The sequence below is a fragment of the Ammospiza nelsoni genome, chromosome 7 (genome assembly GCF_027579445.1).
Source record: "Ammospiza nelsoni isolate bAmmNel1 chromosome 7, bAmmNel1.pri, whole genome shotgun sequence".
Classification (NCBI taxonomy): domain Eukaryota; kingdom Metazoa; phylum Chordata; class Aves; order Passeriformes; family Passerellidae; genus Ammospiza; species Ammospiza nelsoni.
In genome coordinates, this window is record NC_080639.1 from 13,173,078 (window position 1) to 13,184,089 (window position 11,012).

Here is an 11,012-nt window from a genome sequence, read left to right on the forward strand (position 1 = left end):
GCAGCTCTTTGTTTCAGTATCATTACTCAACATTTGCCCTGCTACAAGAATGTCTGCTCCAGCCTGCACGAGGGGAAGGAGGGAGGCTTTTTCTTTAAACCACGGCACTTTGACCTCAACTTCTGTGCTTTGCTGCACACAAGTTGAGGTCGTGCCCTCCTGATCTGAAAGGACCTGCAGAAGGACATGGAAGGCCAGGTGTAACGCAGACCCTGCAGCCCCAGAAGAGCCATCCCCTAGCAATGTGACACAAAATGCCACAGCTGCACCAGCCTCGCCCCAGTGGCAGATCACAGCACAGTATTGTGTGTGTGTAAATGGGTGTCTCTCCAGAGAGAGCAGCCTTGTTACTCACACGGCACACTTCTTCCCTTCCCCACCTGTGCTCTCACTGTACAAGCACAGGTGATCCCTTGCAGTGCTAGTAAGAGCAAAAATGGTGATTTACCCTCACCAGAAGTGCCAGTAAGTGCATTCAACTTCTGGTGCTCTCTGCAGCATGCATATGTTGTACATTTGTGGCAAACTTCTATCTAAAAAAAGCTACTTACTTTTCTTCCCTTTCTTCCCCCTTACCCCCTTTAAAGGTACAAACTGAGGTTCACTGTAGTTAAAATTGATAAAGAGGTTTTCTTTTATGCTGTGCAAGTACTCACGTTACAGTACAGCACAACAAAATACAAATAGGAGTTACTGGAATGTTAAGCTGCATGTGCTTGAGTGATTTTTTAATCCGTTTTTCTTCCTCCCTAACCAACATCTAAAAATATCTAGAAATAAAGCAGAAAACACATTTCAGTGCTCTTAAAACAATTTCTTCCTGTGCTTTTCATTATCTTTTTCAGCACAATTTTCTACCTCATCTTGAATAAAGAATCACATGAGATAATGACCTCTTCTTCAACCATACAATGTAGAGCTGTCCAGTCTATCGGACTGACTCAAACACTACCCCCTTTATCATTCTTAAGGGTAATACTTTCTGCTAATACAGCTGGTTCTTTCTTGTTTAGCACTGCAGGAATTTCAGCACAGTCCTGTTCACTTGTTTTACTGGATGCAGAAGGTGGTGGCTGAGATGGTGTCTCAAGAAAAGCAGAGTCCTTTTCACCTTCACTACACAGTTGTTCACAGGCTTCTTACTCCCTGCAGCTGGAATGGCATTTGGCTCAGTGGCCCATTGCCAGCACTGCCTTCCTCAGGGAGCCTGGGACTTGCTGGGCACTGCTGTGCACGTTGTGGAGTGGTTTGAGAAACTTCTTTGTGCAGCATCAGACTTTCACTATGGGGTCATATAAGAATTGCTGCAGAATGTGAAGCAATGCAAGCAGCTATCTTTAATGAAGATGAATTTTTGACTTTTATGTGGGTACTTGTTGAGGGACCTGAGAATTTAATTGGCTGGCGACCTACTTTACATGGTAAACAGCTTTCTACTTCAGTACAGTCAATGAATCATCTGTAAAACAAAGAACTTCAATTTTAAAAAATGAACCACATATGTAAATTGTTATTTTTCTAACATTATTACAAAACAGACCATCTGCAACAGCCTTTCACAAATAGGTTTACATGATACTGCAAGAAGCATAAATTAGTGCTCCCAACAGTTCATCACTACAATCAGGGCTGCCTTTCTGTAATTAGAACCATCAATCTCTTCTGCCTCTCTTAGATGACACATTAAAAACTGTAGCAGTGAAGTGGCTGTAGGCTGGCTCAGGTGACTGTGCCAGCAAAATGCTGCTTTTAGGTAATATGTGGAGAATGGAAGTGTAATCACAAATATCACCATAAAACTGCAGAGAGGAAGTTCTAGAAATTCCTTTTAAAAGAATACATCTCCAAGTTATGAAAATCAGTTAACCTTTTAAAGTTTTCATTTAAATTTCTGGTTTAGCAGTCCATTTAACTAATACTGCTCTCTAGTTTTTCAAGTTACTCCTTGCCAGGCTGCTGAGAAATCTCACCAGCCTAAAAAAAATCCCATAATTTTTTTTCTAGCGAGTTCAGTTGTGCAATTAAGAACTCTTTGACGTTTAATAAAAATGTAAATTAAAAAAAAACAGAGAAATCTCAACATGCATAGATATTTAAGGAACCTGAAATTATAGAGGGGGGAAAAAAAAGATGGCACTGTATTTGTTTATTAATTTTACACCATCTATGCAAATGAGTGTACCTTTTATAAACTGGAGGCATATGGTGCAAACTGCCTCTCGGGGGCGTTCTTCAGAGTCCGACATTCAATCAGCTCTTGAGGCACTCTGCAGTAGCTGACACCTGCATTTCATAGCAGCACTGTACTGGTGAGCTGAGAGAGCACAGCCATGCATATTTACACCTGACTAAATACATGAATACATGTATTTTATTATGCAGAATTTAAACTCTCAACCTGTTGAACTGAGCATTGCTCACAGCCAGCATGGTGCTTCATTCATGTCAATTTCTCTCCCCTCTCTGGAACATCCCATAAAACATTTTCTTCCCTCCAAAGAGACACTACTATTTTACAATGTTACGAAAGTTTATGCAGAGGTTTTTATTAGACTTAGTTGGCAAATATTTTTTCTTATTTTTATGTTAAAAAGTAGTAATACTGAAATAAAAAATTATTACTCTACCTCTCCCATCCCAGGCATCAAAAGCATCCATCATCTTTTTCAGCTCAGCTACCGAGTAATAGCTCCAGATGGTATTGGGTGTTATTGCAGCTTCTCTAGGAATATTATTTTAAAGGTAACATTCAAGTGATTAGTTAGCTAAGTCCTTAGAAATGTACCTTGGTGAAATATGTAATTCTTTTTACTAAATCCTAACTATAAGGACTTAGCAGTAAATGTTTTATAAAGCATAAGGAAAATGTTACTCTGATTTTTTTATTCAAATAAGAGGTTCTAATCCTCCTGTGAATGCCAGTTGCTAAAATTGGATATTCATGAAAGGATAGATGTTCATAGAAGAATAATTACAGAATTAATTATGTAAAACCTATTTTTCTAGAATATACAGTAGGAGAACAGATACCTCATATATTGCCGAATACCATTGGAATAAATATTAATGTTCCCAGCCTAAATTTAGGAAGATATGCATCCTAATTATAAAGATGATGAAGCATCAGGAGCTCTACCTTCATCAAAAGATGCACAGTGACACTTCTGACACTGCGCTGTGAGAGTGACAAAGACCAACTGCTTCCAGTTGTAAGTACAGGTCTGCCAATAATTTCCAATTGCTGCCGTGTAAATACATTAATAGTGCAGTACAGCTGTACACGTTCTTTAAAGAATTAAAGCCATTTCCTTTCATCTTTGGTTCTCAGTGTTCAGCTGTCATAGAAGGCTACACAAAAGAAGTGCATAAATCACAACCAACTTTGCAAATATTTCTGGAGGTTTTTCTGTATGGGGATTTATTCAGTGTATTTAGTTTAAATGTTAGAAAGTAATTTTTAATTGTTGTTTTAATTGTATTTTAAAAAATATTAAGTCAAGCAGAATAAGAACAGCAACTGCATGCTAACCACCTTGTGTGTACTCTCTCAAATTCTTAACCTCCAAGTTTAGTTTTTATCTTGTTTATTTGTTTAGTGTGGCCATTCAATTATCCAGGTTTGGGAGCTGGAAAGATTCCTTCCACAGATTTATAGTACAGTAATGCTGCATTATGCTACATAGGATAATATTTAGGCATAGTTATAATATGTATTTATTCTCACTTCATAGTGCTTTCATGTTTGACAGTAACCTTACATTTGTACATGATTTTACCATGAATTTTCATTACTAGCACCTTATTAATTGCATCAGTCCCATCTGCTCTTGTGGTATACACACCAATAATTTTACTTTCACAGCTTGCTCCAGAAGTGTTGAGATAGTGCAGGAGTTAAACTGTAGGCTTGGTGCAAACTAAATTGTAAGAATCACAGAAATCCAACAAATCCTAGAAAAAACATAAAACATATAGAATATTAATAAGAATGCAGTATTTTTAGTTGAATAAGCTTTTATATTTAAGTTTTCTTAACTCTACCAGTGAGCTCTTTTAAATAAATCAAGGATATAGTTTTTCTAGAATAACGTCTGCAGTTATTTCTTATCTGATGTTACCAGAGAATGTTGTGAAACTAAGAGGTTCAGAAAGGCAACAGAAATAGTTAAAGGCAAGGCAGCTCCTTAACATGCAGGGAAACTAAAAGGCCTGGAATTTTTTTACACTTTTCAAAAGGAAATGAGTAAGGGAGAACGTGAAATACAGAGACAACTTGCTAAGAGAACATTGATGACTGTCAGGCATAACAGCCAGAGCTCGTAGTATGAGTTAATTTCCTGCCAGTTTATTAGAATTAGCTTTTAAGTTACAATACTCTAAAACCTTAGGATTTTAAATAATACACTAATTATCTTTTCTCCTTTCTCATTCTAAAGAAATGTCAGAGTACATTTTGTCTTACAAGTTTTAGGAATAATTTGTAAAACTGAAAAAGAAACCCCATCCCAAACAACTTGAAGGGATCAAATGTAATTTCAAGTAAGATTTGAAGCCAAATAGGAAACTAAATTTCCTTCCTACTACACAAGTTCTACAGCAGACTTGCATGTACAACACTCACATTTAAACTGTTGCTGTATTGCAATGATGGTAAAAGCTGGTGTCCTTAATTACACCGACTGCATTATCAACTCTAGGATTTCTTAACCTAAAACTCTGAATTTACTCATGATTTAGTGTGGTCACTAAGAAGTGCTAACTTGGACATATTGTAGTTTTAGTGTTTGATGCTAAAGAACGGCATGGGTTGGGGAGTTCAGCATCAAAAATTTTAATAAATGTCAGGACCTTTTTAAGCTCTATATTGGACCTTGAAGAGTGTACTTCCATTTCATTAGCCAAATGATCAGACAGACTGTATGGATAAGGAATTCCAAAATAATCTGCTTCCTCCTGCAATGCAGTTCTAACTTTTTCATCTTCAGGAATCTGAATTTCTCCATTAAGATAATCCGAAAGATATTTAAACAGGTTTCCATCTTGATCAATTAGACATGCTCCTGAGAACATTAAGTGTTTTAAAATACTTTACCAAATCATCGAGTACAGCCTTTTGTACAAAATTTCTGTGCTGGTTTTACTGAGGAGGAGTAAGTATACTGTCTTTACTCTTTTTAAATGGTACTTTATTTTCCTGGAATATTTGTTATTTGAAGATAAAATTCTTAGTGCGGTAAACATTTCTTTGGAGTTTCAGTGAAATCACTTTTTACTCACTGCTGCAGGGATCTGTTCTATTTTGCTTCTAGACCATTTAAAAGAGTTAAAATCAGCATCAGTTCCCATACACATCTAGTGAAACCTTCCCTGGATATTGCTCAAGTTATACTGTGTTTGTTTCTTTTTCTCTCCCTTGCCTGCAGGGCTCGAGGACCCCACAAAAGCCAACCAAACCATACCGTCTGTACAACAGGCTGTTCACTGCAACTGTGAAAGATGGTAGCAAAGTCCTGCTGTGTTATGCAAACTCCTTATGTTAAACATTTTGGGTATTTTAAACAGTTTTATGTATACAACAAGGGATTACTATTCTTCATCCATCGTCTCTTTTAACTGGATCTACTTTGGCAGGATTTCTAAGTCACAAACAAGTGTGAAATTTCACCCATGAACAGTTTTATTCAAACTTTTATATCAAACCATGGTGGTGAAAAATGCAATTTTTACTGTTTGAAACAAAGATCAGACCCAAATCTCTTTATGTAATGAACAGGGGGAATGAGATGCCTCTGGAGATTATAGGGGTTCACAGACAGACTCGAGATAAATGCCAAACACTCTGCCAACTTCAGTTTTATCTATTTTTGTATTCTTACTGAAGAAGTAGATTCCAAAGACACAGTGTGGACAGGGATATGGCACTATATAAATGTGCGTGTTTGCAAGCACAAATAGACTTGTGGAATTCAGATGAACTACCTGTACATATAAAGTCATGCATGCGGAATTGTTTTACAACCTCGAATTAGAAGCCAACTGATGCTCAGCAAACTGGGAAAAGATACACTAAAAAATGCATAAATATATATAAAAGCATGTATTTGCCAGAGAGCTCCATGATCAGAATGTGATATTTAGAGCTTCAATGTATTTACCTGATTCATGCACTTTCAGAGGAAAGCGTCCAGTAAACATGGGCACCAGCATGGAACCCTTTAAGCGGTGCAGAGACTCACGCCTGGCTGTGTATAAACAGCCTCACACATCCAGTCATAGAATGTCCTGGACATCTTCAACCTTGCCTTCTTCCACTGCATTTGCCAATGGTGATGTCATTATGAGCTATTCAAACCTAAACCAGATACAAATAGCAACAAACTAATGCCAGCTTATAGACTTAACATATCACATACAAGACCTAAGCAATAGCTCAGCTCTTGCACATCTGTAATAGGATACCACTTTAAAAACAGTTCTGGAGACCTAGTAAAGCAAATAGCCAAATATTCTGCACCTTTAGTGTAACAACCTATGACATTTTATCTTGCAAGGAAACAGAAAGCTTACTCTTTCGAGACAAATGGGCAAGCAGAGTTACGTGGTGAGGATGTGTGACTAGAGCTCTGGAAGGATAACCTGGGAAATCCTGAGCATAGTTCACAGTACTACAAATGCAGCTCTCTTTGAACCAACGACACCGAGGCTTCTTTAAAAGCCGATCTTTAATTAGGGCTGCTTTAACTTCCCGGGCCGCTCGCTCGCCCCTCCCAGCCCCCGGGGCGCTGCTCCGCCCAGGAGCGGGAAGCGCCGCGCGCCCTCGGCCCGGAGCAGCGCTGAGGGCCCGGCCGGGCCGGCGGTCCGCGTCACCTAAGCGCCGCTGCTCCGTAAAACGGCAGTGCGCCGGGCCGGGCCGGGGGAGCGGAGGGGCAGTTAGAGTGGCCCGGTCGCGCCATCCCTTCCCCGGAGTCCCTGCCGCGGGCCAGCCCGGTGACAGGGCCCCCGGGGCTCGGCTGCCGCTGCTCCCGGCGCTGCCGGCAGGGGCTCCCTCAGGCGCCCTCCCGAGTGTGGCCGACCCGCCTGCAGTCGGCTGCTCTGTAAGGCACAAACCGTGCTTAATTTTTATAATTTTTTTTATTATTATTATAAGTATGGGTTTACTCAGAGTAGGTTTGATTCTATTGCTGTTTCTATAGGTTCCATAGTAAGAATTTTAGAATGGTTTGGCTTGGAAGGGGACCTTGAAGATTATCTACTTCCAGCGATCCCCCGCCTTGAACACGGGTGGGGCGTCCACAAGTTTCCTCGGCAACCTGCTCCAGTACCTCACCACCCTCACAGAAAAGAATGAACAGATTTATATTAGCTATTTTTTTCCTAATAACTAATATAAACCTGTTCAATTTGAACACATTTCCTCTTGTCCTGGCACTACATACTTATATAAATACTATTGCTTATCTTTCCTGTAAGTTCCTTAAAGGTACTGGAAGGCTGCACTTCGGTCACCCCAAAGCCCTCTCTTCCCCTGACTGAGCAAACCCAGTTCTCTCACCTTTCCTCAAAAGAGAGGTGCTCCGTTTCTCTCATCTCTTGGTGGCCTCCTCTGGAGTCACTCCACCAGGTCCCTGTCCCTCCTGTGCTGGCCCCAGAGCTGATGCAGGGTTCCAGGTGGGATCTCAGAGCAGAGGGACAGAATCCCCTGCCTTGCCTCGCCCTGCTGCCCACGGGGCTTTGGATGCAGCCCAGGGCAGGTTTGGCTTTCTGGGCTGGGAGTGCCCATGGCTGGGTCATGGCCAGCCTCCCTTCCACCAGCTGCCCCCAAGCCCTCAGCAGGGCAGGTCTCGATCTGACAGCAGCTTGAGCTGACTCCTGTCATGGTGCTGCTGGATTGATGGCAGAAGATCTTAAGGTCTCTTCCAACCTTGATGATTCTGTGATTCAGTAATGCAGGCAAGATGCCTGACCCTCATACAGTCATTTTAAAAAGACATTCAGAAAGTGTCCTATTAAATTCCTTGTCTGACATAGAGTTATGTGGTCATCAAAATGCATGCAATAAACAATAGAAAGGTGAAAATAAGTTCTTGTTACACATTCATCTCAGCCTCATTAAACAAAGTTTATATACATGAAAAATATTTCTAAAATGCAGCTGCATTTTCTTTAAAAAAATTGCAACATTATGTCTAGTTCCCATTTAATTCTCCTTTATTTGCTTACAAAGTTTGTTTTTTGCCCAATCATACAGTAAGAAACTATCCTTTTGGATACAACTGCCCAGTAACTAGGAGTGCAAAAACCAGCGCCAAACTCTGGATTTGTGTAGACTTTCTGGAAGGTATGAGCTGCTTATGTGTTTAGAATATATAATATACAATATATTATTTAAAATATATAATATTTTATTTATCATATTTACTATATAATGAGATAACTAAATCCCAGATATTAACAGTGTACTTTTATTGCTACCTGAAGTGCAGTAAAAATCCACTTACTTTACTGTACATTGCACATATAAGAAATGTGCCTACATTGTATTTAAATAGTTTACTCAGTTATATTTGCAATTCCTATTGATTTTCATCTTGTATTACCCTAATTTTTTACTCCTAATTTCCTTTTTGAGGTGTTTTGTCACCAATTTAAGGTATTTAAAACTTCAGCTACAGGTTCACTTGCAAAAGGGTCATACCAAATGGTATGTAACACACAGCAGCTACAGTTCCAGCTGTGTCATTTGCTTTATTCTGGTCTATTACTACATTTTTATTTTTGAGATTACCTAAATATTCATAGTCTACCATGTTTTCAGTTAATATTTAGGACTGTTAACTTTTAATTCAGACTTCAGTCAAATGAAGAACATTAGAGGAAAGAGGCAAATAAATCATATAAATCATCATCTGGTCCTAGTACAGGGATAATAAATTCTTTTTGAAATTGTGTAACTCTGAATGATCACTTACCACTTAAAACTCACTTCTTTTTATCTTAATTCAGATTTGCATTCAAATGGCAGTTCAGGCCATTTAGTAAAGCCACAAAGGAAACACATTTCATTTTTCTTGGCATCTAATCATGCTCCAGTTGTAGCAAAGAGAGGAATGGCATGCCAAGCACCAAGGCTCTCCTGGACAGTTCTTGACCAAGAGTGTACCCAGAAGCCAGGTTTATATATATATAAACAAACAACGCAATAGGTTTTGGACCTCAGATTCAACCTTGTGAATTATCATTACAATTCAGGCTTTTACTTGGCATAGAAGTGTGCAGCATAACCGGCCCCCACAAGCAAAGTGCCTTTTGAGCTGTGTGTTTTGGGAAATGAACACAGGGATGTTTTTGTTTTGGTGTTTGCTAGTTTCTCAAGGAAGCCAGGCTTGCATACTCATCCTCAGTATATTTGTGTTTTGTTTCACCAATTTCAGTCAAATTTGATGGAGAAAAAGAGGCATTAAGAAATGGATTTTTCATTAAGCTTGTGCAAGAAGTGATGTGATTAGTGATGTGATTAGAGGAAGATAGGTTCTTAATACTATAACTTCAGGAAAAGCTGTATCATGAGCTCAGGTCTTGCTGGACATAAGAAAATCCAGAAAGAGAGAAGCTGTTCTACATAATCTACTCACCAGAAGTGCTTTAGTCATAGCTCACATTGTATTAGGCACTACAGGATTAATTCCTCAACCAAGATTTTTCTCAGACATGAATATGTATGCATCTAGTAAAGTACAAGTTCAGTTCCCCCATGATTAGAGCTTTCACAAGAGTCTGCATGTCTCATGTCTTTCCCTCACTACTTTTCATTTCTATTCAGTTTAAAGACCAGTCATAGGATCCCAAGTGACTGAAACTCATAATTCTGCTCTTAATATACATTTAAGATATACAGGCTGTGAAACTTGGCAGTGTTTTAAGTTCTTCCCTACTTTGAGTAGCTGGCAATTAACTGGAGATTTGTACATGTGAAGTGTTCCAGCATGGGAGTTCCTCAGTGAAGTGTAAAGGAAAGAATGACCATGGGAGGAAATGCAATACTTCACATTTTATTTTGAAGTTATTGCCCACAGTAGTGACATTAACACTAAATGGAAGCAAATTGGTGATTGCCTCTTCAAGACTTTAGACTTCTGTGGGATTGGAGGAAATGGAAACTCAATGTTGGATCTGGAGGAAAACGCTGCCTTGTGGAAAGGAGGAGGTAAGTTCTATTAGATTGGTTTTCTGTTTCTAAAGTTATGTAAGGTTATTTGCTCTTTATTTCGCCAGAGTTTTATAGTGGCTACAGTCCCTTCCAAGTTTCCTTGTAAGGGAAAACATACCAAAGGTATATGAGGTGTGCTGGATCAAAGCTGTATTTTAAGGGTTTTGCACCTTCAGGGCCACCCTGAGAAACTCTGTCATACATCATTCACTAAAAATAGTAGAAGTGAGGGACTTCCCAGATGCTCTCTAGAGCAGATTATGAAAATTGTAAGTTCATGAAGATCCATTTTCAGATAAGGTTACTTATATTTAATATGTGATTTCTTTGACTTACTTTATAGAATATTGTAATGTTGGCACACAGCACGGTAAGGTTTGTGATGATTACTGCATTACAGAAACTGATGCTTTTTATTTCAACCTTCTGAATCTCTGTAAATCTTCAAAAAACATTAATTCAGCTTACTCTAAAATTACCAATTCCTGGATCAAATTTAGCAATTAATGTCTACCTGAGCTAATGGTAGAACTGTGTACATGTAGCCAGTAAAAGAGAATGTATGTGAAGAGAGTGTTAAAGGGCTTTTGGATTTAAAAAGAGATTTTGGGGAAAAGCATTGAATTAGACTAAAGTGCTTCCAGGCAATTCACAGTCCTGATATTGCCTGAACCACATTAAAACTGGGCTTGCTCAAATTCTGTTGTCAGAGACTTCCTGCCCTTCCAGGTCTGTAGGTATTCAGGCAGCATATAATCTACTAGACTGTAAATTTATCATGGCTGTCTTCCTAACTACCCTGATG

General features: G+C 39.1%; 1 protein-coding gene across 1 annotated transcript; it reads right to left on the reverse strand.

Annotated features, from left to right (window-relative positions):
• Window positions 1–941: 941 nt before the first annotated feature.
• KCTD18 (potassium channel tetramerization domain containing 18) lies at window positions 942–6,336 on the reverse strand. The gene is given in 11 exon segments (XM_059475947.1): window positions 942–1,087; window positions 1,090–1,152; window positions 1,155–1,189; window positions 1,191–1,242; window positions 1,245–1,459; window positions 2,183–2,221; window positions 2,223–2,283; window positions 2,628–2,724; window positions 3,760–3,951; window positions 4,849–5,060; window positions 6,156–6,336. Coding segments are annotated over 11 exon segments (1,293 nt in total).
• Between the last annotated feature and the right edge of the window lie 4,676 nt (window positions 6,337–11,012).